Source organism: Culex quinquefasciatus, chromosome 2 (assembly GCF_015732765.1).
Source record: "Culex quinquefasciatus strain JHB chromosome 2, VPISU_Cqui_1.0_pri_paternal, whole genome shotgun sequence".
Classification (NCBI taxonomy): domain Eukaryota; kingdom Metazoa; phylum Arthropoda; class Insecta; order Diptera; family Culicidae; genus Culex; species Culex quinquefasciatus.
The window spans coordinates 203,656,656-203,683,223 of NC_051862.1; the positions used below are offsets into that span (position 1 = coordinate 203,656,656).

The 26,568-nt window shown below is 35.8% G+C and overlaps 1 protein-coding gene across 1 annotated transcript; it reads right to left on the bottom strand.

The window, feature by feature from the left end:
* Nucleotides 1-46: 46 nt before the first annotated feature.
* On the bottom strand, nt 47-24,626 carry LOC6038883 (eukaryotic peptide chain release factor GTP-binding subunit ERF3A). Its single transcript, XM_038252814.1, has 10 exons — nt 24,196-24,626; nt 23,784-24,132; nt 8,033-8,227; nt 7,817-7,963; nt 7,399-7,747; nt 7,058-7,331; nt 6,910-6,996; nt 6,670-6,846; nt 1,917-2,085; nt 47-1,844 (listed from the first exon to the last, which is right to left on the bottom strand). Exons 2-10 carry the CDS (start codon nt 24,097-24,099, stop codon nt 1,801-1,803), a joined length of 1,758 nt encoding a protein of 585 aa, XP_038108742.1. The 5' UTR covers nt 24,100-24,132; nt 24,196-24,626; the 3' UTR covers nt 47-1,800.
* Between the last annotated feature and the right edge of the window lie 1,942 nt (nt 24,627-26,568).

Consider the following 26,568-nt stretch of genomic DNA (forward strand, 5'->3'; position numbering starts at 1 on the left):
GTTGTTTTGATTAAATGTAGAATAGTTGTTTTCTTCTCTCTCTTTCTTTCTCTTCTCGCTCCTACTGCAACAACGATCTTTTCACGCTTTTCGTGTCAACTTTTTAATCCCTATTTTTCTGCCTTTCTTTTCCCGATACAATTGTATTGTTGTGAGTTGTTTTTGTGTGTGTAGCGCTGGCTGCTGCTGCTGCTGCTGTTATTTCTCTATCGCGATTTGAAAAGTTTGCTTCTCCACAAGTTTTGCCTTCTCCTTCTCTCTCTTTTTAATGGTGTATTGTAAATGTTTTGCATAATAGCGTATTTAGCTCTAGTTAAATTAATGTTTTTTTTTTTCGTGTAATAACCTTGCTCTCATTCACGCTCGAATTGCCGCCCGAACGGGCGGAGGCTCTAATCATGAAACCCCTTCTCTTCTGGTATCTCGGAAAGAACAGAAAAAAACGAACTTGTCAACTTTCACACTCAATCGCACTCTCATCAAACCGCATTCGCTCGGGCCGTTTTTTTTATTTTGTTTCTGTTTCTTTATAAATCGAAAAAATCGTGAAGCACTTGTTTTTTTTAAACTGTTTTTTATTCTCAAGGATGCTCGGCTTTCAAAGCGAGTTCGTCCCGAAGCTGCGTTTTTTCTCGTCAGCGCAGCTTAATTTTTGTGTCCTTTATTGATGCTAGTTTTTTTGCAATTTTTTTGCTGGTTACTTTCCAATACAAAAAGCTTTATAAAAAAAAACCTCATAATAAGCCGAACTTTATCTTGTGTGGGTGGTGTGTGGGAAACAAATTTAAAAAGTAACAATTGGTTGTTAGTAGCTGGTAATAAGAGGGTCCTTTCGTTACTGTTTTTGCTAGTAGCTTCCAAACTGGTTCCAACAACGACGACGACGACTTAATATCACACGTGTGTTGTTTTCCTTTTCCAGGGGGGGTGGCCGTCTCACGAAAGGGTTCTCGCGCTGCTTCTTCTATACAATAACGTGTTATCATTAAGATTATTGTTCCTGATGCGTATGATGTTCCTTCATTTTTATCTTTTTATCGTTTCGTTTTTAACTTTTATTTTCTTCACTTTTGTTAGTTTTATTTTCTCTCATGTTTCTTTTGTTTTGTTTCCTTATTGTATATAAGTTCAGTCCTCCGCTTCCGCGATTTGTTTTTCTCTTTTAATATTTTCAATTAGTTCCTCTTTTACAAATGATTGTGTGGCTCTAACGACGACATGCTGCTCGCTGCTTACTTGCTGAAGAAGGGGGCGCGCGAGGAAAACGAAGACTTGAACGAAACGAAAAACGAGAACGCGCTGGATGTGGGGGGAGGTGTGATCTCTGATCATTAAATTTGAAAATAGTAATGCGTTGCGTTGCTTTCAAAGCAATCTTTTCTCTTTCTTTATCTCTCTCTCTCTCTCAAGATTTTAAGACAATCATAAAACGTAACGTAACGATTGGCGCCGCGCGCGGTTTCTCACAATCTTTCACAAAAAGAACGCGACGCCCTTCCTAGAAGAATTAGTTGCTTTCGTTCTAACGAGTTTTTTTTTTATTTTTGCTCTCCCTCTCTGGTTTTTAATTCTTTTGCTGCTCACTATTGCTGTTTCCAGTTGCTTTCGCTGCGGTTTCCTGCTCGGGTCTGTTTGTCTGTGGCGTGCTTGTCTGTGTAGTCTGTTTGTTGTTGTGGAGGCAAGTTTCCTTACAGCAGAGGACGAGATAGCGTTGTTGTTTGTTGTTTTCCCAGTTGTGTGTTTTTTTGTTACGGCTTAAAAACAGTTTTTCCCTTTTTTTTTTTTTTTTTTTTGCTTTATTTACTCAATAACCTTTAGAACTTTACCGATGGCGATGGTTTTATCTGGAAAAAGAAACAAACACAATTATTTTCAAACACTTCTAAAATAGATTAGTAAAAAAAAACCAAACTCACTTTCATCTCGCAACGTGAACCGGCCCATCTGCGGGAAGAGCTTGAACTGCTCGAGGCAGATCAGGCCCGAGCACTCGATTCTCATGATCGCGACCTGGTCCTGCTTGACGAAGCGTGGCCGCGTCTTGGACTTTTCGCCCGTCTTCTTGTCCACTAAGCAGATGAGAGCCTGTGCGGAAAAAGAGATAGAATGAAAAGGAGAAATTTAGAAAAAAAAATGTCGAAAAATTAAATTTAGTTATACAGTCCAGACTCGGTTATCCGAAGGCCTCGGAAAAATTTCACTTCGGGTAATCGAATCACGACAAAAAATTTTTTTCGCTGTCTTATTTTTTTTATTATCCAAAGTCCCATACAAACCTTCGGATAATCGAAACTTCGGATAATCGAGGCTTCGGATAATCGAGTCTGGACTGTATTGGTGAATCATCCTGGGGACGAACGCAAACTTCACGTTCCATTCCCTCCGTAATTTAGTAGAAATGTGTTGTTTCAACGAATCATCTCTTCGGTAAACTTTACGTAGTAGGCCTGACAACTTTAACGTTTGTAATGTTTCAATGTATTGTAATGGAATGGCCAAGGGAATGATGAAACTTAAGGAATCTTAAACTATTTTCAAGATTGGTCAGGTGACCACCGAAAAGTAAAACGTCAGACAAATAAAAAAAAATCAAAAATTGATAAATCAAAAAAAAAATAAAAAAAAAAAAACGAAAATTTCAGAATTTAGGACAATCAAAAGTACAAATATTTATAAATTCAGTTTTTACTCCAAAAAATTCATAAATTAAATTCAAGAATTTTAAGATCTAAAAATTCAGAAAATCAAACATTCAGAAATCTGAAAATTGCAAAATTTAAAAATAAACGATGAACGATGAAAAAATTGTTTTAAAATGCATTTTACAGGCGTACAGTTGCTTTCCAATTATTAGTTTTGAAAATATTTAGGTATTGACGGAATTTTTTTTCGCAAAAAAAAACTTTTCGTGGGACTGTACATTGGTATTTCATGAAAATTCAAAATGTTTTCAAAGGAATTCAAAAATGCTAAATATAATAATTATAAACGCGGGAAAATGCATTTAAACTGGTTTTCAGTTGATTAAACTTTAATTTTCATTAAAGTTTTGAAGTTTTTCGAAAAAAAAATTTTTTTTGCCCTTTGATTATTCAGGCCAACTTTGAAGGGAGGGGGGGGCGACATAAACTTTGAAAAATATTTGCAACGGCCTAATTAAATTTTGAAGCTAACGAATTTAAACAATTTTTTTTTTATATAAAAATTAAAATATTTATAAATTAAAAAAATGCAGAAAACAAAAAAATCCGAATTCTAAAACCTAAAATAATTTTTAAATTCAGAAATACCATAAATCATAAATACAAAACCTAAAAAATAAAATAAAAAGAGAAATTAAAAAAAAATAATTTCAGAAATTCAGAACTTCAAAAATCTGAAAATTTAAAAATTTAAGAATAACCATATGTAAGTTTTCATGGTAAAAAATTAAAAAATACATATGTTTATAAATTCAAAAAATGTTTTAAAAAATCAAAAAATCAGAACACTTAAAATTGGAAAATCTGAAACCTAAAATAATTTGAAACTTCAGAGATACAAAAAAATCATGAATACAAAACCTAAAAAAAAAATTCTAAAATTTCAATGTCCAGAAATTCAGAAACTCAAAAATTCTAAAATTTAAAAATTAAAAATAATAAAAAAGAAAAAAAAAACAATAATTTAAAAATCTTTAAATTGCAAAATCTTAAATAACCATAATTAAATTTTGAAGCTAATGAATTCAAAAATACAAATATTTATAAATTAAAAAAATGTCAAAAATAAAAAATGCAGAAAACTAAAAATTTAGAATTCTAAAACCTGAAATAATTTGAAATTTTTTAAATACAGTAGTTTGACAGTAGTTGTTCGGTAACTGGACTGAGAACGTAGCCCAGTCACCGAATGTTGCTCGTAAATTGGGTTGAACAAAAAATAACGAAGGGACCACCGATGCATAATATTTTCCAGATGAAATATAAAAATAAAAGTTACTCAAATTTATTTACAATGCTTACTTTTCATATTTCTTTAGTTGTAACTTGAAATTAAACACAAGTTTGAAAAAGTTTTTTTATTTATTAAATATGATTTTTGCATCCATTAACCCTTCGATCATTTGGTTTGTTTTGGTTTTTTTACGTTTGTCTGCTTTTTAACTGGGCTACGGCCCAGTTTTTTGAGCGCCCAGTTAAACAACGTCCAGTTACCGAACAACAACTGTACAAAACCTAGAAAAACTTAAAATTTTAAATGAAAAAATAATAATTCCAGAAATTAAAAAAAGTTGATTTAAATATCTAAAATCAAAACTAAAAACTAGAAAATTCAGAAAAAATTTAAATTGAAAAATTCTTATATTCTAAATCCAAAATGCAGAGATTTGCAAAATTTTAATACAGTTCGTATTCAATTATCCGAAGTTCTCACCAAAGTTTCACTCCGAATAATCGAATCACGAAAATTTTATTGTTCTTAAAATCTAACCTAAAATTTGACTCTAAAAAACACCAAAGTTACCAGTATTTAGGCAAAGTGGCGGTATTTCAGAATTCATAACTTTATGAACAATTAAACTGTAAAATTTTCATTTTTTGCATTTTTTTATTGTTGATTTTATTTAATTTCTAGATTTTGTTATTACAGCACGTTACACCCTTCAGATAATCAAATCAGGAAATTTTTGTTGTTGTCTTTTTTTTATTATTGAACTTAAGTTTGACCCATAAACTACTCTTAAGTTATCTAATCTAATCTAACAAAAACGCAGCCAGTCCGATGAAAGCATGCTGGAAAGTCTTGTGATTAGATTACGCACCAAGCACTTTTCTTGTTAATATTAATAATTGCAGTACATCCGAGAACACCCGAAATGTATTGCAAAAATTAAAGCGGCCAGCCCTACTGCGTTGTGTTTACCGCAGAGATGAATCTGAGAACGTGACCCATAAACTACTCTTAAGTTATTAAAAAGAATGATGGCCATGAAATATTTAAAAAAATGCATTAATAATTTTTGAGGCAATCAACCATTCAAATTTGATTAAAATGGAGTCACAGAATTAGAATTTGATGTTAAAAAAAAATTCAAGTTCGCAGTCCCATACAAACTTTCGGAGAATCGAACTTCGGCTAATCGAATCTGGACTATAAAAGATTTTTTTTTCTATTTTAAAATTTTTGAATTTTTAAATTTGACATGTGAGAAATTCTTTACTTCTTTTTATTTCATATTTATTTTTAGCAATATTTAATTTTGAAAATATTATTCACAGAGTGTAGTGTTATGGAGCACATTTCGAATACGATACGATTTGATTTTTAGCAATTCTCTGAAATTTCGGCCATTCGATTTTTTCTGTATTTTTTAATCCGGCTGACACTATTTTTGTGCCTTCGGGATGCCCAAAGAAGCTATTTTGCATCATTAGTTTGTCCATATAATTTTCCATACAAATTTGGCAAATGCCCATACAAAAATGATACATGAAAATTCAAAAATCTGTATCTTTTAAATGAATTTTTTGATCGATTTAGTGTCTTGGGCAAAGTTGTAGGTATGGCTAAGGACTACACTGAAAAAAAAATAATACATGCTATTTTTTGTGATTTTTATTATTTTTTTTTTTTTTTTATTTTCCGATATGTTTTAGGGGACATCAAATGCCAACTTTTCAGAAAATTCTAGAATGGGCAAAAAAAATCTTTGACGAGTTATGAATTTTTGATTCAATACAAAAAATCGAAATATTTTTCTATGTAAAATCAAATATCGAAGGTTTTCGCGGGAAAATTTTTTTTTTTGTCGGTATTTCATGAAATTTGAAAATGTTTTCAAATTAGTTCAAACATGCTGAATATGACACAGGGAAATGCATTTTAACTGGTTTTCAGTTGATTAAACTTTAGTTTTCATTAACATTTTGAAGTTTTTCGAAAAAAAAATATATTTTGCCCTCTGATTATTCAGGCCGACTTTGAAAAAGGGGAGGTGGGGGACATAAACGTTGAAAAATATTTGCAACGGCTTAGTTGCTGAGATATTGCCATGCAAAGGTTTAAAAACAGGAAAATTGATGTTTTCTAAGTCTCACTCAAACAACCCACCATTTTCTAATGTCAATATCTCAGCAACTAATGGTCCAATTTACAATGTTAAAATATGAAACATTCGTGAAACTTGCCGATTTTTTCGAAAACAATATTTTCAATTTTTTAAATCAAGACTAACATTTCAAAAGGGCGTAATATTCTATAGCCAGTTTAGCCCACAAATTGGATATTATTTGAGTCGTCCGGATCTTCCGGAGAGCTGGTACCAGCCGAGCGTTTTAATGACATACTAGCACCAACTAACTAGGTAGTGGTACGAAGGGATGACCACGATCCGTGCGAATGTTCCGCTATGTGCTATTGGCGATATTAGGCGATATTAAGATTTGCCAAATATTAGCTTTCAAGGAACTCGAAGGGTTTTTTTTCTTGTTCATCAACAATCTTTCATTCAACTTGAAATGGGCTCAAATTCAACAAAAAGCAGATCATCGACGAAACTTACTCTTGCACGCTCAAAATGAACACCATGCTTGGGATTGAAGCTGACCCGAAAGCATGGAGCTGGGATTGTGCCAACTACCTACTAACTCTACAACTGTCCTCAGATAAAAGAAAATTCAAACTCACCTTAACCGTAATCTCCTCCGCCGCGCAGTGTATGTGCATCACGGCCGAGTAACCCGCGCAGATAATTGATTTGTGTTCTAGGATAACTACTTGCGCGTCAAACACCTTGCCGGTCTTGATGGGGTTGGAGGCGTCGCAGAGCACAAAGCCTGGGGAGACGTCCTCCTCTTCTATGCCCTACAAAAGAAGAGTAGAAAAGCGTTAGTTTTGTGGAGTACAAAAGTTGGTGGTCGAACTCACTTTCACTTTGATTTTAACGTTTTCACCAGGCCCCACGGCGGTCACTTCCTCGTCGTCCGACCACAGCTGATCTACCGAGACTTGCGTCTAGAGAGAGAAATAATTAGAACCACACTCCCTTAATTGAGACAGAAGCGGAGAGCCTTACTCTGTTCGGCATCACGAGCAGGTTGGTGCCCTTCTTCGCCGTGCCCGACTCGACCTTGCCCATCAGTACCGTGCCCATGTCCTTGTACTTGTCCACGATCGGCATGATGAACGGGCCGTCCGTCTTGCGGTTCAGCGAAGGCAGCTCGTCGATGAAGGGAATGAAGGCCGACCCTCGGTACCACGGGCAGATGGACTCGTCGATCTGCTCCTTCAGGCCCTGGCCGGTGATGCCCGACACCGGCATAAAGGTAAGATCCTTGGCCGGGTTGAAGCTACGGGGAAGGGGAGAAAAAGGTTAGACATGCCAACATCGAGTTCAGATCGTCCCCACAAACTCACCCCAGCTTCTTGAGGTATGGTAAGATTTTGTCTTTACATTCGTTGTACCGCTCAACGTCCCAGTTCACGGTCGGATCGTCCATCTTGTTCACCAGCACCACCAGGTGCTTCACGCCGGCCGTCTTCGCCAACATCGCGTGCTCCCGCGTCTGCCCGCCCCGGTCGAACCCGGTTTCGAACTCGCCCTTTCGCGCCGAGATGACCAGCACCGCCAGGTCGGCCTGCGCCGCACCCCCGATCATGTTCGGCACGAAGCTCTTGTGGCCGGGCGCGTCCAGGATGGTGAAATGTTTCTTCTCAGTCTCAAAATAGGCTCGACCCACCTCGACCGTTTTGCCTTTGTCACGTTCTGTAAATGTTATGGCCATCGCGTTAGAAAGTGTCCCCCGGGGGGAGAGGAATTAACTTGTGAACTAACCTTCCTGATTTGTATCGAGCGCCCAAGATAAGTACCAGCTTTCTCGAGATTTTTCACGTGCCTCACGCTCGTACTTTTCCAGCGTCCGCTTGTCGACCATCCCGGTGAGGGACATGATTTGGCCACCGATGGTGGATTTGCCGGCATCTGCAAATCAAAACCCCTTGCGTAAAATCAAACCGCACAACTTCTCCAAAAAACAATCGAAAAACCCACCAACGTGACCGATAAAGACGACGTTCACGTGCTCCTTTTTGCTCTTGCTTTCCTCCACCTTGACGGGCTTCTTCTTGGACACCTTGGCCAGTGCGTCCCCGTCCAGTCCCTCGACGTCGTCCAGCTCCATCTCCTCATCCTCCGGCGTCAGGATCGAGTCCTCCTCGGCGTCCCAGCTGTCCAGTGGTTCGCTTTCTGTAAGTGAGAGGGGGAAAGGAAGAAAATTTGATTTAGTATGGCTTTTTAGCTTTGATCTAGACGAGCAGAGGTGATTTGCTGAGTAACGATTATTAGGTAACTTGTTTCAGTTTGAGGAAGGTGCATAAAAACTGAGTTATTGTGTTTGTCACAGATATTTCTGGATTTCTCTGAAAGAATCAGATTTTGGGCAATATGAGTTTCGAAATTTATCAACTCCATAAAAACCTAATTTAATCTGATCAGGGTTTCAAAAATATCAAACTTTTAGTTCTCAGAGACTACAATTATCATGCCCGAAACCTCATCTCCCAACTTTCACTGCCCTTCTTTCCGTCGCGAAATTCTCAGCAAAAAAAAATCTCGTTTTTACACAATCCCATTTGACATACTCTTTTACTCTCTCATTCTCGCCGTTACAATCATCCCTCCTCAACGAAGCGTAGTCACAAAAGACGTCATAAAACAACATATGCCAACGAAGTTTAACAAGACGTAATCCGTGATCGGTTTCCAATTCTGCTATCGCTTTCTTCCATTGCGGTTTACTGAAAAAACAAAAGAATCTTCGGCGAGTGTTCGTAAAGGAAAAAAAGAGAAGTAGAGCAGCTCTCAGATTTCGGTCATTCGATTTTTTTTTTGTATTTCTTAATCCGACTGAAACTTTTTTGGTGACTTTGGTATGCCCGAAGAAGCCATTTTGCATCATTAGTTTGTCCATATAATTTTCCATACAAATTTGGCAGCTGGCCATACAAAAATGAAGTATGAAAATTCAAAAATCTGTATCTTTTGAAGGAATTTTTTGATCGATTTGGTGTTTTCGGTAAAGTTGTAGGTATGGATACGGACTACACTGGAAAAAAATGATACACGGTAAAAAAAAATTGGTGATTTTTTATTTAACTTTTTATCACTAAAAGTTGATTTGCAAAAAACACTATTTTTGTTTTTTTTTTATTTTTTGATATGTTTCAGAGGACATAAAATGCCAACTTTTCAGAAATGTCCAGGTTGTGCACAAAATCTTTGACCGAGTAATGAATTTTTGAATCAATACAGATTTTTTCAAAAAATTGAAATATTGGTCGCAATAATTTTGCAACTTCATTTTTCGATGTAAAATCAAATTTGCAATCAAAAAGTACTTTAGTGAAATTTTGATAAACTGCATCGTTTTCAAGTTAAATCCATATTTAGGTGACTTTTTTGAAAATAGTCGCAGTTTTTCATTTTTTAAAATAAGTGCATATGTTTGCTCACTCTCGAAAAAAAATATTTTTGAAAAGCTGATCCAAACACAGAAAAATCAGGGGGCAAAAAAATATTTTTAAAAAAAACTTCTAAATTTTAATGAAAATTTAAGTGCAATTAGCTGAAATCAATTTCAAATGCATTCCTCTGTATTTAGAATCATTTTTTGCATGTTTGGGTTGATTTAAAAATCTCTTGAATTTTCAAAAAAAAATTGTATTCGTCAAATCTTACATTTTTGGAAAACTAATGATTGCAAAACACAGAACTAATGTAAAATTATTATTTTTTTTTAATTTTAAATTCAAGATGGCGGCCAAAATGGCAGCAATGAATTATTGAGAGAATGCCATTTGTAGTTTAAGAGAATCAAATAAAAAAAACTGACTAAAATGGGGTCACTGAATTCAAATTCGATGTCAAAAGTAAGAAAATTACGAAAAATAAGTAAAAAAATCTCCGTGATTCATCTTATACAAATTTTTAAAAATCAAGGCTTGAATGTATTTCACCTTTTTAATTGATAATCGTGATTTTAAAACCCAGAAAAAAAATCGGTTGCATGACGAAATTTCACAAATATTTAAATTTTGTTTACATCAATAGCTTCCAAGCTATATCGTCGTTTTGAAAAAGAGAATTACAAAATTACTTTTTGTCTTCTTCACTGAGGAGAGGCTATAAAATCACTCGTAAAATGTGTGTTTTTTTATTTGATCTGCTAGACCCACCTTCATTTATACTTATACCAACAAAAAATGTTTTTTGTTAGAAAATCTTTAATATTTTTTTGGGAAAATGTATAGTTTGGCCAAAGTTAAACTTTCGGGACCACACACAAACCACATGGACACTTTTTTGGAAATTTCAATTCCCTCCATCGTGGACAATTTCCTTACAAATATATATATATATATATATATTTCGTCACCCCCCTGTTATCAACGTCTAGATTCGTTTTTTTCGCCAAATGTACATCGCTTTTTTATGATGCTTTTTTTCGTCACGAGGTTCATATCAAGTTTTTTTTAAAAAAAAGGTCCAATTAACCTAATTTTCAGTTTTTGCTTTTTGGGTGTTTTTGAAGCCGCCTTTAGTCAGGGGTATTAAAACAACCAAAAAGCAAAAACTGAAAATTAGGTTTATTGGACCTTTTCAAAAAAAACTCCACACGTAGTCTACTATTAGACGGTGGACAGGGCTTTATAAACAGGCACTGCTGATGAAAGAGATTTTGTTTTTGTTACTTTATTTAAAATAATTTTAAAACTAACATTACTGAAGTAACTTTTGATGGAGAATTAGCTTATTAGGAGTAGGTACTTTTAGAATGTGCAATAACCCAGAAAATGTCAAAATGTACATGATGCCTTTTGAAATGTTGCCGTCCATTTTTTTATTTGCGTTACGTAGTAAAAGAACGCTCCCTAAGTTTTTCTCTAAAAACTTACTTGATTAAATCATATTTGCATTCCATTTAATAAAAATGTGTCTATCATTTTATTTTGAAGGTAGATTTCTAAGAGAAATTATAGATTCTAACTTGAACTATTCAAGATTGATTGAATTGTGTTTTATAGGGGAAATATACCCTTTCTCAGCCTATTTCTGTTATCGGCCTATCAGCACTTTGATCATGAATTACAGCTTTCATGAAGTGTTTTTGACTGTTCCAAAGTAATAAATAGCTCAAATAAAAGTAAGCAAGCAACTCTCCATTGTTGATTTATCTGAAAATGTTGATTTGATAGCGGAAAACAGCAAAAGTGATTAGAATTGGTCGAACGGCTTAGACTGATTAAAATGGGTATATTTCCTCTAATATATTATTTTTATTTGAAAGGTTAGCCCTTTTCACAATATTTAGATTTTTCCACGGTTCATTTAATTTTTTCATCGTGAATTTTTTTAAACTTTATAATTTATGTTATGTTTGTGCCAAAAGTCAGAAAAATATTTAATATTTCTTCTAATATTTTTTCCTGTGGTTGAATATTGTTTTCTGGACTTTGTTAAAACACTTTGAATTTACGTATTATATTTTTGCTTCCTGGTGAAAAAATCCTGGAAAATGTTGAAGATAATTCAGGTAAAATAATTATTTTTGGCAGGACAAGTCTGTTGAAATCCTGTTTTGATCTTGAATTTAATAATAGTTATATGTAATAGAATAATTTGGAGTGAATCAGAGACACTTTTTAAGCTTTATTTGACAGATAATGTCATAATAAAGTATAGATTGCTTGTAGATGTTTCTTGGAAGAACGAAGTAATTTAGAAAAAAGCAAAACAAATTTCGCAGTTTTTTAAATACTTAATAGCCATAAACTTTGAAAAACATTTTAAACGGCTGAAAAAATCATACTTTTTAAGCACTCAAATTGACTACAAACATAAATTTTTGTTTTTTCGCTTTTCTTTTTTTTATAAAAATGTATCTATGTTTTTTTTAAACTTCTTAAAGGAAGGAAAACTCATAAAGAATATGAAAAATACATTAAAAAAAACGTTACTTAATACACCTTTAGGTGATTGGTGCCTTCTTCTCATTTATAGAGTGATAACAATCCCCTAAAGTGTCGACATTGTTTATGGATCTCCCCTAACGTGATCGCAGCACCTAAGAGGTCCTTATAAAAATAAGTGACGAGTAAAAAAAATTGACTTCCTACAGACTTTTTGTCAAGATTATACAGACACTGCCTTTCAGGAAAATGGCATCCCTCTACAAGGCTTTTTTCGTGACGATCAGACGGGACCATTTGAGGTTATGTAAATTTAGACCATTTTTTAAACTGCTAGTAATTTTAGATAGGTAAATCAGATCTTGAAAATTCTTAGTCCACAAGAAAGGTCTTCTCATATGCTTTCTAAAAATATAAAACATGTGAGGGTTTAATGAAAAAACCACCCTTTTTACCATAGTTTTAATTTAATATGAAACAGTTTTTTTAACATGACTTTTTAAATACATGATAAAACTGCATGAATTTAAATAGTAACTTAGGGGACGTTAACAAGGATCGATTAAAACCATTCCGGCCAAAATCGGTTGAGCCTGTAACGAGATATTCCAGTGACATTGATTTGGTACACATGTCAACATACAGCCAAACACACAGACATTTGCTCAGCTGGTGATTCTGAGTCGATATGTACAAATGAAGGTAGGTCTAGGAGGTCTAACTAAAACGTTCGTTTTTCGAGTGATTTTATAGCCTTTCCTCAGTAAGGTGAGGAAGGCAAAAAACCAACCAACAATATTTTTTCACCCCATGAGAGATGTCAATTTTAGAATATTTTACATTTTTACATTTTCTCTGCCAATTTATTTGCTAAACCAGCAACAAAAAATGCTGTTTTTATGAGAATTTCAGCAAGTTTCAGCTATAAAAAATAGGAAACTGATCGCATGTTTGATCGTTTTTTTTTGTTCTAAGCTGATTTAAAAAAAAATATATTTGTTCTATTTTGTGATTTAAAGAATGTTAATGAAATAGGCATTTTACACTCTCCATAAACTGGGCATTCTGAAAATCCTTCCACACGTGTCATAACAGAAATTTCTCTTTACCTGGTGTGTTCACACACGCCGTCGTCGTGCAATCACGTGCAGACCATTGTTGACGTCTCGCGGTGGTCGCCGCCGTCGTCATCATGTCTGGCCCCGTTTTTTTCTATATAGGTACTATTGCCAATACAAGTGAAGGCACAAACAAACAAACAAAAACACGCACACAATTATTGTTGGTGGAAAAGGAAAAGGAGGTCTCTAGCCAGACTAGCTGAGTGCATAAAGCGCGAAAGCACACACATATGGGCAATCGATTTTTCATCAATCAACACACAAAACGATGCCAGAAAACCAAAGGCTTGGACCAAGACGCGCGATTTATGCTTCGTTCGATGCATTTTATGGTTTGGGATAACTACACACTTGCAAACAACAAGAGTTGTTGGAGGAAACACATGTTTTCCTCTCATACTCTGGTTGTGAGTGAGAGATTGAGAGTAGTGAGGGAATCTGCATTCCAGTAGAGCAGAGTCCGTTCTACTAAGAGGATGCAATCACGTTCCTAACACTGCATAAGCTATTAGTGAACGGATTGTGTGTACCAACACGTGCCAGCACGAGATTGGACACGTTCCAAGCAGCCTCCTACCCTAATTGATCTACTTATCCATTAGAGAGAACCTGACCTGACCTATTGTCCTTCTTCCTCTGGTAGGCAAATAAACTTACGATTTCCTCCGGTTCCGCCACTTTGAGAGACCACAAAACCACCGCGACGACGACGGCCAAGCCGGCCGACCATTCCGGCACCAAATCCAACCAGCAACTGACCACCCAGAGAAGTTGTTAATCCCACAGCACACACATACTTTGTCTTAAGGCGAAGTGTGTCATGTGGTTGGTCATTGGCCAAAAGTGACACACAACTCGCTAACAAGTTGGTTCTAATGGTTTTGGCGCTGAAAATTTCGTCACTCACACACCGACAGCAGATTCCATGCGTATCAACCATGCGTCTTACTACGTGAAATCGCACGCCGGTCACCGGATAAGCGAGCTACGTAAAGCCCGAGCTACTAATTTGACTTTCACACACCGGTTTGTGGACGCAGGCGGCGCGTGAGATAATGACTCGTGGATAATGATTAGATTCGCGAGAACGCGCGACCGATGACCGTGCAGTCGTGATCACAAATCTTATGTGGGTATATGAAAAAGTGAGTTGTAAACGGAAGCTGTAACAACAGTGTAACATAGCAGTAATTCTGTATGTTAAGCAAAACCATTATCCATCATTCGTTTTTGCATACAAGGCTTCATACAATTTTGCGAGTAGGACATACAAAGTGGGCATGTGAATTTTCTGAAATCTGTATCTTATCAATTGAGAAGGAATTTTCTGATCGATTTGATGACTTCGGCATTGAAAGTTATGATTAGGACGTTGCAAATTTTATTTCAAGTTTATGTCCCAGAGGCAGCGATAGAATAATCACCATCAAAAGAAAATCATTGGACATCAAAAGAAAAAATCCGAAGGGAGCATGGCTCTTCTCTCTCGCGCACGAAAGATCGGTAAAAGGAATCTAAAAAAAATCATCATCTTGATTATTCGGCGGATCATCTTTTTCACTACTACACTTGCAAGTGTAACGTCACACGTCGAAATTTGGAGATGGGCAATGTGTGCAAACAAAGTGAAATAAATATTTTTAAGTGGTGCTGACATGGAAATTCACAAAAAAAAATCATTAACAGATTGATTTTCTTGGAGGAGTTCGGGAGCGATTTTATTTTGCGTGATTTGCCTCCTCTCTCTTTCGCGGGTGAAGAAGTTCGCAAGCGAAATTGATTTTTTTGCGATTATTCCATCCCTGCCCAAAGGGCAACAAACTAGTGATATTTAAAATTTATTGAAATAAACTTGTACAATTAATGGTAAGCAATTTCAAATATGTATGTACATTGTATAACGTTCATTTCTATATTTTTAAACAATAGAATTTTAGCCCTCTACTGCCAAAATTTTTTTTCGATATTTTTTTTCCGTGTTTAGGAAGTCATATTCAGCAACTTTTGTTCAACGAAAAACTTTACTTCTTTTGTTAAATGTTTTTCTTGTATTATTTTAGTATTTTAATTTGCATTTATCTTGTTTAGTTTATGTTTGGTTTCGGTAGAATTTGGCCTATTCTACCACCTCTTATCATTACCTTTTGCCTATCTATTTTTTCATGTTTTTACAGTCACTTTTTGAATTTTTTGCTTGTTTTTCACATTTTCTGCTATAGGATGGCACCATTATCATTGAAACTGTAAAAAATGCGTAGAGGCATAATCTGGGACACTACAAAAATTACTGCATACTTCTTTATACTTAAAATACCTATAGGAAATGTCAAACTTCCAACCGTATTTAAAAAAAATTAATAGTTCTAGAGTTTTTTAAATAGGTCCAATAAACATATGTAACACAATAGCTTATAGGACCATTTCAAAAAAAAACTCTAGAGTTTTTCTTTCCAATGCTCCAAAGATCCAAAATTGGTTGAAATTTTCAACCTTGATTTTTTGGCGATTTTTTAGAAGCCTGTCTAGAGGTGGGGTTGGGATGTAGAGGGTTAAAAGAAAAAATAATAGTGAAAATACAAAAAAAAAGTAACAACCAAAAATGCGTTAGGCAAACGAAAGCATCGCGAACCATTGGTCCTGAGGTTGGAAATCTTCTTGTAACTTTTTGCGTATGAATTTTACAGCTATACAATGTTCTGAAGAAATATTGCTGTTGGTGAGTTCTACAAGTGCTTCGAACACGATTTTGTTGAATTCGGTAACTGAAAAGCACTACAACCGAAAAATGTGCCGCGAACCAAAAATGAGCGCCGCGATGGTTGACATCACTGCATGCCGCAAGTTACACTTGGTAGTTTTGTGTGGACATGCTAAAGTGGCCATATTTTGTCCAATCGTCATTTGGGTAAATTCATTGAACGATGAAACCTATTAAGCCCGCACTAATTTGGAACCCCGCCTTGCATTTGAAATCCTTTACGATCGGGGTTCCAAATGAATATGATCTTAAGGAGTTACATACATGTAAATCGACAAAAAAGTCAGAGGTTGGTGTGAGCACACGCTTAATTTTTTTTTTTTTGAATCTATTATCAAGGCATTAAAATATACATTATACAAAACAAATTTGAAGACATTTGGTTGCATCATTGCCGAGATATAGCTATTTGAATATAGCAGTTTCAAAAAACGGGTGCCACGATATCTTAACACTGCCTTGACCAAATCGGCTCAAAATTTTGGTGAAGACTCGTTAAACTGGTCCTGAGTGCATGATGAAGGCTGGTTTAAAAAAAAAAACAGATTTTTGTTTTTTTTTTTAATATAAAAAACCGTCAGTTTTTGATTTTTGTATATTTTTTTTTTTAAAGCAAAATTACAAAATCGGGCTTCGTCATGCACACGGGATATGTCTTGAGAGTCTCACCCCAAATTTTAGCCAATTTGGTCCATCCCACCTCGAGATATCGTGGCACCCGTAAATCAATTCGGTGTTTCGAGAAAATGCTCTGAAACTTTGACAGTCCGCCTTGCGCACGGCAAAGAGTTGAGCTTGAAATCGTCTCTAATTCCAAAAAAGTGTCCACGTGGTTTGTGGATGGTCCCTATGTAACCCTCTTAATGTTTTTCAAGTCCAGACTCGATTATCCGAAGGATAGGACTTCGGATAATCGAAACACGAACAATTTTTTTCGCTTTTTCATGTTCTTGTTTTTACATCAAATTCGAGTTCTGACAAAAAAAATCTTTCCGTGTACCTGTTTGTTCCTGAAAAGTTCTCATTATAACCGACAACTTTGCCAAAGAATACCTTCTCAAGTTACAGATTAAATATATATAATAAACTTATCTAAAATTTCAGTAAAATAATTTTCGATTCGAAATCTAATTTAACGTCTAAAAAGGGGAAAACAATTATTTCGACAAACGGTCGTATGTATCGATGTTTTCTAATAATTTATGTGTTTTAATTAACATCACTGAAAAACGTGTTATTCCCTTAACATCATAACTCATAGCCTAAAAATAGTCCTTTTTTTACCTCTAAAGAAGCTATCAATAAATCACGTGGACACATTTCCAGAAATTTAAGATCCCGAACAAATTGACTAGCAAATTATTTATTATCTGAAGATTCTGTGTATTTTTAAAAATGAGATAAAATCTAAGTAAGGACAGCAAGGGTTTCCTTATTTGTCGTCCTTCTATCCATACAAACAAATAAATTTCGTAAATGTTTGTCATATTTTACATAAAAAAAATTTGAACACATTCATTCCCCCTTCTCTCCACATATGACAAGCCAAAAAAAGAGAAAAGAGCACCCAGCGGCGCGTGAGACAATGACGAGTGTGGATTTAGTAGCATAGCACGTATTAGCAAGAAAAACGTGTACGTACGTACAACTTTTCACACTTGGTTCCCGCGATTATCGTACGAAGAGAAGAACATAAAAGTAACACAGGTAGAAGCCGAATGCTGCTGCAGGTAACCATCAACTAACCAACCAACATTACCACTGAATACTTTCCTAGTCCCTCAACTCTCTTTCTCTCGATGCCGTTTAAGAGTTAAGTTTACCCCCCACCCCCCTCTCTTCTTCTAACTGAGAGTTTTGGTTCGGAACCGGTGGAATCCCCTTTCGACTGAATGAATCGCAATGCTGCAGGGTCGGTGTTTGTGTGTGTCGGTGCGGCTTAGTAGACTTTCTTTTGCCTTCTCTTTTTCGGGCAATGGTTTATTTATTATCGTTACTCAGCAGTGGCAAGTCGGTTTAATGTGTCCACGTGTAACCAAATTTTATGAAGTTTAAAAAAAATTATCTACTCCTCTGCATTTCAATAATGTTATTAAATAATTTTAAAACATTCTCGACAACCCCTCGTCCTCCACTTTCCCTTACGTATTCCGCAGTACTTTTCGGGAGGGCCGGACATTGGGAAACGCGACAATCATATTTATTCCATATAATGTCCGTGCCCGGTCTGGCACGTCGCAGTCGTTTTTCCTAGCGCCAAGTCCCACTGCTGGTGTCCTACATATCCGGCACAGGGGCAGCGGCGCGCGTCTGCTTGATATTCTTAATGGGTCTGCTGCTGTTTGGACAGTTCTTTCCCCCTCGTTTCCTCGTTGGAAACTCATCGTGATGCGTTATGTTGGCGCGTTAATTTGCAAAGTTTCCTAATAATTGTGTTTATAAGTTGTTCTCCGATAAGAACGCAGAATCCTAAGTTCTTTGTGAATGATTTTGAAGATCTGGCCACTTTTCATGACGATATGAGCACTAAAAACGCATTGAATAGAATGGAAGAAAAAATGATTAATTATCCAACTATTATAAATAAGAGAAACTACTGGAGTTTTGCCTTCCTCACCTCACTAAGGCAAGGCTATAAAATCACTCGAAAAATGAACTTCATAAATATACCTTCTTGATATACCTTCACGTATACCTATCGACTCAGAATCAAATTCTGAACAAATGTCTGTGGGGATGTGTGTAGACATGATTTTTTCCACACGATGATTTTGGCCGGATCCGCCTTATTCTGTTCGTTTTGGGGTCCCCTAAGACCCTATTAAGTTTTATTCTGTTTAGTGAAGTACTTTTAAAGTTATGCTATGAAAAAGTTTTTTTGTAGCTACAAAAAAGGGTGATTTTTGCATAACCTCAAAGGCCGGATCTTTTTGCTTACGCGCGAGAGTCGCGCAGCATGCGTATCGCCCGGTTGCCACATTGCTTAAGCAGTATCTGCGTCTCTTCTGGAAAAAGTCTGTATTAATTATGTTGCTGAATACATCATTTTGTCTCGACAAAGAATTACACCAACTTTTTACTGAAATATACTGCCCCTGATCACATAAATGTCCCATATGCATTTTCATCGATATCGAGTTATTAATGTAGTTTGGTTCAAAATCGTGTGCTCTTTCAAAAGAGCCTATAACATCCAGTACTTTGTTCAAGAAATCAAGAGGAAATCCAGTTTTTTCGCGAAAATTTAACACGTAGCCTTATGTATGGGACAAACTTCAAAAGCGTTTTTCTCAGCTTGCTGTTTTTGCATATGGGACATTTATGCGAACATGGGCAGTATACAACTCATAAAACATTGTTTACTAAGACTAGGGGGACAGCATGCAATGTCATCGTGCACCTAATGTTGGCATATAAGCACTTATAAATTCAATTACAGCCCCCCTTTTCTTTTATTTTGGAGATTTGGTTAAAAAGAATTGAAAATTGCTGTTTTGGTAAAAACAATAATTATAAAAAAATTAAATGAAAAAAATTATATAAAAAAAATTAAAAAAAAACTCTTAAATTAATTTGTAAATACAACATGAATGTGACGAAGGCACCAACCACCTTTAAGGTGGTTTATTGGACCTTTTCCCAAAAAAAAACTCCAGAATTGTATGCATTATATTTTTTTAAACAGAATAATCTTGTCGTTTAAGTCATTTGAACGAATTTCCCAATGAAAAAGAGGTTTCAAATCTGGCAACAAGGCTTAAAGTTATGAGACAATAGCACGATCCAATAGCAAAATTTCAAAATGTGCGGTACCTGCAATCTTGTCGTTTCGAGAAAATCTACATTCAAAATTGTGGTCAGAGACAGCAGAAACCCTATTTTTTTTCTGACATGTTTTAGGGGACATCAAATGACAACTTTTCAGAAATTTCCAGAACGGGCAAAAAATCTTTGACCGAGTTATGCGTTTTTTAATCAATACTGATTTTTTTCAAAAAATCTTAAAACAGGTCGTGAAAATTTTTCAACTTAATTTTTCGATGTAAAATTGAATTTGCAATCAAAAAGTACTTTAGTAAAATTTTGATAAATTGCACCGTTTTCAAGTTATAGCCATTTTTTGATAACTTTTTGAAAATAGTCGCAGTTTTTCATTTTTTTTTAATTAGTGCCCATGTTTGCCCACCCTTGATCTTTTTTTTTTTTTTTTGAAAGACTAAGAAATTTAGCTATTAAGCTTTTTTGAACTTTGTTGATAGGACCCTTAATTGCTGAGATATTTCTATGCAAAGATTTAAGAACAGAAAAATTCGAGCCAAACATTTCATTAGGGCACAAAACCAAAAACCGCGATTCGAGAAAATCGCTTGCAAAAAGTGGACAACTTGTATCAATATTTAAAAAAGAAGCTTGACTGATGGTATTTTCACTGATGATACGATAAAACACATCATTATCCGCAACTCTGCTTAAATGCTTCATAATTTTTGTTGATTTTCTCAATAAAACTCATAATTCAAAAAAAAATCGTTATTGGGCCCTTTTAACTTTCCAACTGTTGTTCATAATGGGCCCTTTCTAAATGCAATTTCGAAAAGAGCTAAAAGGGCACTAAAGCGCTGTCACCGGATTGTTGTTTTGAATGATGTTTACGGTTTTGGTTTAGTTAGAAATAATGAGGAATTCAGTAGAAATTTTGATTATTGGTGAAGTTTTGTGATTGAATAGTGTAGATAAGTTTTTCTCTGCAGAAATCCTAGATGAAAAGTAAACCAAACTTTTTTTTGAAGTGAATTAGTGTTAAGAATGTATGAAAAGTTCACTTTATAACACAAAAAGTTCCTCAAGTACGAGAACCTAACGAAAAATAAAAGGGCACATTTGAACTTTTTTTTTGGTTTGGAGTGAACATTGTTATGTGCCCTTTTGTGTTTGATTTTTTCAATAAGAAATTGTTTGTTATCAATCTGATTCTTGGAGGGCATGTAGGGAGTGTACTAATGAATGGAATAGTGGAATAATCCCGAATGTTTACGTTTTTGTTTTGTGCCCTAATGAAATGTTTGGCTCGAATTGATGTTTTCTAAGTCTCACCATTTTCTAATGACGATATCTCAGCAAGTAATCGTTCGATTTTCAATGTAAAAATATAAATGATATATGAAATTGTCTGATTTCTTCGAAAAAAAATATTTTCATTTTTTTTAATCAAGACTAACGTTTTAAAAGGGCCAAATATTCAATATTACGCCTTTTTGAAATGTTAGTCTTCATTTAAAAAGTTTGAAAAGATTTGTTTCGAGGAGATCAGAAAATTTCACGAATGTTTCATATTTAAACATTTTTTTCAGTGTAATCATTATCCATACCTACAACTTTGACGAAGCCACCAAATCGATCAAAAAAATCTTTCAAAAGTTACAGATTTTTGAATTTTCATAAGTCATTTTTGTATGGACAGCTGCCAAATTTGTATGAAAAAGTATATAGACAAACTAATGATGCAAAATGGCTTCTTTGGGCATACCGAAGGCACCAAAAAAGATTCAGCAAAAAAAAAATTAAATGACCGAAATATCAGAGAATTGCTCCCGTGCGAAATATACAAAAAAATATATGTTCTGAGATTTTTTGATCCCAAAAACCCTACAGAATTTCATGTATTAAAAAGTATCAAGAATTGTGTTTGAGTTATGCTGTTCAAAGTTCAAATGTTCCTTCAATAGCTTCGGATTCGACATGATACAGATACCGTTACAGACTTTAGTTTAGAAAAACACAGACTATCAAAAAAATATCTGGCAATGCTGGTGTCAAACCAAATCTAACATTTCGAGCTAAACATTTCATTAGGGCACAAAACCAAAAACCGCGATTCGAGAAAATCGCTGGCAAAAAGTGGACAACTTGTTTCAATTCCTATTAAAAAAGAAAGCTTGACTGGTGGTATTTTTACTGATGATACGATAAAACACATCATTATCCTCAACTCTGCTTTAATGCTTCTTAATTTATGTTGATTCTCGCAATAAAACTCATAATTTTAAAAAATCTCGCTATTAGGCCCTTTTAACTTTCCAACTGTTGTGCATAATGGGACCTTTCTAAATGCAATTTCGAAGAGAACTAAAAGGGCACTAAAGCGCTGTCAGCTGATTGTTGTTTTTAATGATGTTTATGGGCCTTTTTGTTTAGTTAGAAATAATGAGGAATTCAGCGGAAATTTTGATAATTTGGGAAGTTTTGGGATCGAATTGTGTAGATTAGGTATGTGAAATATAAAAATTCTTCAGAAGTGTACTGAACAGCAGCCGCGGGCCGTATTAAATATTGTATTTCGACGAAGTTTTTTTCTGCAGAAATCCTTGGTGAAACGTAAACCAAACTTTGTTTTGAAGTGAATTAGTGTTAAGAATGTATGAAAAGTTCACTTTATAACATAGACAGTTCCTTAACCACGAAAAACTAACGAAAAAGAAAACGGCACAATTGAACTTTTTTTCTGGTTTAGAGTGAACATTGTTATGTGCCCTTTTGTTTTTTTTTTTTTTTTTTTCAATAGGAAATTGTTTGCTATCAATCTGATTCTTGGAGGGCATGTAGGGAGTGTACTAATGAATGGAATAGTGGAATAATCCCGAATGTTTACGTTTTGGTTTTGTGCCCTAATGAAATGTTTGGCTCGATTTTTGGATGACGTTATAAGGCCTGGGTATCTTTGGGAAAGTTGCACAGCCGATAATTTCATGACAATTTGTCGATAAAACAAACATTTTCAGCCCTTAATCTACCCAAGATATACGCAATTTTTTGGAACAATAAAATAAAATGCACTTTTTTATATTAACACCAATTGCAAGACGTTCAGCTGACTGCTATTTTATGAACAATTATTAATAACATAAAATTACTAAAAAAAAATCGGTGATAGCCAAGTATTTCAGCCGAATTTCTTGTAATCTGTGTTTTATTTTCAAACTTGAATGCTGTAGCTATTAACATTCCTTTCTGTTAAAATTATGGAAGACGCCTTAAAAACCAGATACATATTCCTGGTTACCTTTGTTTTGCAACTATGGAAACATCTGATTTCGAGCTTACTCTACAAACCTTTTATACTTATTTTGCATAAAGTTGATTCACCCCAAGTTTCGATCTCACTAGGTTTTTTGGCCAAATTTTCCCTAGTTTCTGTTTAATTGCATTTGAAGAACCTTCTGTTACCAAACGGTTATTGAAAAGGAAATAGTTGCAAGGAACACCAAATCTCTATGAACCAGTTATTCACACAAATTGTAAAATTGTTATTTCGGTAAATAAAATGAATTGAATTGAAAAAATAAAGTTGATTCACATTATAAATATGTTATGTAAATTCCAGAACAAAAATTAAAACTTGTTAAAACAGGAAGCATTTTACAGTCATTTTTTTCCGACTGTGTAGAACTCAACTAAAACGCGCAATTTACCCCACTTTGCCCCCATCAACACTACCACTGCGTGCACTCGCTCTCGCCACCCAACATCATATCGAATAGCAGCAGAGCAGCAGCAGCAGCGTGCGATCATGCGGTCCGGTGTCTGCTCGTGTGTCAATCCACTCCGCGACCGATTCCACAAAACTGGTTTCGTTCCAAGGAGCGCAATAACAAAAAAAAAAGTGATTACTCACTTATCGAACGTCGATCCCAAACGCGCTCGTTAGAAATCTTGGTAATTTGAGAAACTCCTGGTGCACGCGTTCCGTCCATGAATGACGTAAGGGCCACGATGGGCCACCCAACCCAGCAGCACCACCCACAACCTCCCACCACCATCACACTTTTTTTTCGGTGTCTTCTTTCTCCCCCCTCAGCAGGATATTGGCACTTTCCTGCGACGACGTCGTCAAAAGGAGTGTCCACACACAGCACACTTTTTTCGGGCTTACAATATGGTTCGGGAAGCGCACTTACCGTTATTCTCCGGCGTTTTGGCCTCCTCGTCGCCCTTGGTGTCCATGGGCGTGGGGGCCGCACTGCTGGACGGTGGCGTCGGTGTGGCGGCCGCGGAAGTCGGCGTGTTGGCCCCACCGGACGACGATCCGCCTGTCGTGGTGGTGGTGGTGCTGGCAGCGGTCGTGGCCGCCGCAGCGGCGCCATCTGTGGCCTCCGAAGCGGCCGGTGCCGCTGCCGCCGCGCCGAAGCTGAAACTGGGCACAAATTCCATCGCGTTCACGTTCAGGGTGGAGAACTTGGTCGCCACTTCGGAGGAATCGCTCTCTTGGGCCATCCTGCTGCTAACTCTACTGTGAACTCCTGCAAACTGGTCCTCAATTCCGGATTGCTTCCCGCTCGCTCTCCCTCTCTCTCTCTCACACACACTCACTCGGTAGGCACTGCAAATTCCTCTGCCAGGTAGGCAACTTTCTCACTCCGAGGGAACCGGGTAGGTGGACACTGCCGTCGCGCCGCGGGGGGTGGGAGGAGGAACAAAAGAACCGCACCGCAAGGTAACGAAAAAGAAAAAAGAAGACACCGCGAAGGAAAAATCTCGCGACCCACAAAAAAAAGGAAGGAAAAAAAGTCCGGTCAAACTCCGGAACTCGGTGCCGCTTCGACGGGTGCCCACTCACGGGATAGCTTTCCACAACGCGCGCGCACTCACACACACTGGAATTCCGGTGCCACTTCCGGCGCAGAGAAAAGGCTGCTGCTGCTGGGAAAAATCAGCAATTTCCGAACACACAGAAGGCAACACGCACGCGTTTTTCGGCACACTTCGAACCTCATTCGTCAGTCAAAGATGGCCACATAGACGGGAGCAGGGTTGCCGGATTTGGGTGGCGTAGTTGGCAGCTTTGACGTGGGTTTATCTGTAACGACTTTCAAAAATCTGTGGTTGAGATTTTTGGTGATGTTTCAATGAATAGTTGCCATTAAAAATTATTTTTAATCGTGATATTTATGCGTAATTAAATTAAATTTTGTACGTAAATTCCATGCGCCTCATAGATTTAAATCAAAATGAGAATTTAAGTTAAAGAAACACAAAAACAGAAAATGTGCTTTTTGACAAAAATAATAAAATAACTGTATAATTTCTTAAAAATCTGTACACCACAGGTAAATTCACCAATCGGCAACCCTTCCGCAGTGACAGTGACAGAAGGAGTTGGACGCATTTCGTCGAAAATTCACTTCACCAAATGTCATTTCTCGAATGATTGATGCCGCATTTGGCCGAAAAGGTCTCTTCGTCGACTCGGGTATTTGTTTTTTTCTGGACATTAAAAAAATATATATTTTTTTCATTTTGAGCAATACTCGTCCGCATTGGCGCATTGGTTGTTTTGAAAAAGTAATCTAGAATTCTTCACAAAAAATGCTGATTTCAGGACATTCTTATTTTTGTATTTTTTCAGATTTCAGACCCAAGGTTTAGATTCGATTTAAACATTCTTAATACAACAAAACATTGTTTTTACGCAAGGGAATGGTGGAAAGAGATGAATCACAAATCCGTATAAATAATTTCAAGATTTTTTAGGTGTAAACCGAAAACGCGATCAAAAATTAAAGTGGAAGAATAAGGCTTTTAACTGCTTATTTAATTGTCGGTGTACAGGACGCCGCACTGTTAAATCATTTTCTGACGTCCATTCAATTTTGCAGTCCAAACCCAGTTATTGAATTGAAAAAATAAAATCTTTTTCAAATTTTCTTTTGTTGATTTGTGTGCACCTACGTCGAATACCAAGATTGTTTACTTTTTGCTCTTTGGTCTGACAGTCTTGGTCTGACAGATTTGGTCTGTCAGCTTTATCATGGATTTTGGTCTGGTCTAGGCGAGAGATAGGACACAGCACCTTCCTGTTTTTACGTGATTCGGTTATCCGAAGATTCGATTATCCGAAGTGATTTTTTCATTTTTTTCCAAGGCCTTCGGATTATCGAATCTGGGCCTTTTCAAAAAGTATACTCAAGATTTTATGGCCTAAAATTAAAATTTTCATGGAAAAAACTTGTAGAATCAATTGTAATTAAGTTGGAACGCATTGCAAATCGTTTATTCAGAGAGAAGGGAAATACTACATAAATACTCCTTGGTTTATTTAAGCATTTTTAATGCATTTTTTTTTATCAAACAAATCTCGGGTGAGTTTTCAAAAAGCCGTAAGAACCACCGTGACCTCTTACACTAATTTTCGTTTTTCTCGAAAATGAGACAAAATTCCATTTATTTTTAGTTTGGGGCACTTGAAGGACGTGTAGATGAACAATCTCAAGCGTTTTTGATATTAATTTTTCATTAGTAGGTTGAATACCGATGTAAAAAGGACTTTGTTTACCAATGGCTCTTACGGCTTTTTGAAAACTAATCCGAGAAATGTATTAAGCATTTTGTGATACCATTTGATTCAATTTATGAAAATAAGGCTTAAAAAATTAAAATTTGTATTTATGCCCCGAAGCTTGGAAGGAACGCGGTCAAAAAAGTTGCGCTTTTTTCGTGACATTGTTCTTGAAACTCGTTGAGAATAGTTGACAGTTCGGTTTGTGTAGGATGGTGCGTGCGCTTCAGATTGTAGAGGAACAAGATAAAAGAGATTGAAACTAGGAAAAGTTCAAATGCGCAAGAAATTTAAAACTTAAAGTCAAAATTTAAAATTCCAAGAAGATTAAATTTCGAAAAAATAAGAAGGTAAAAAATCCGAAAATATAAAAACTCAAAGTCAATATTCAGAAATATTGGGAAAAA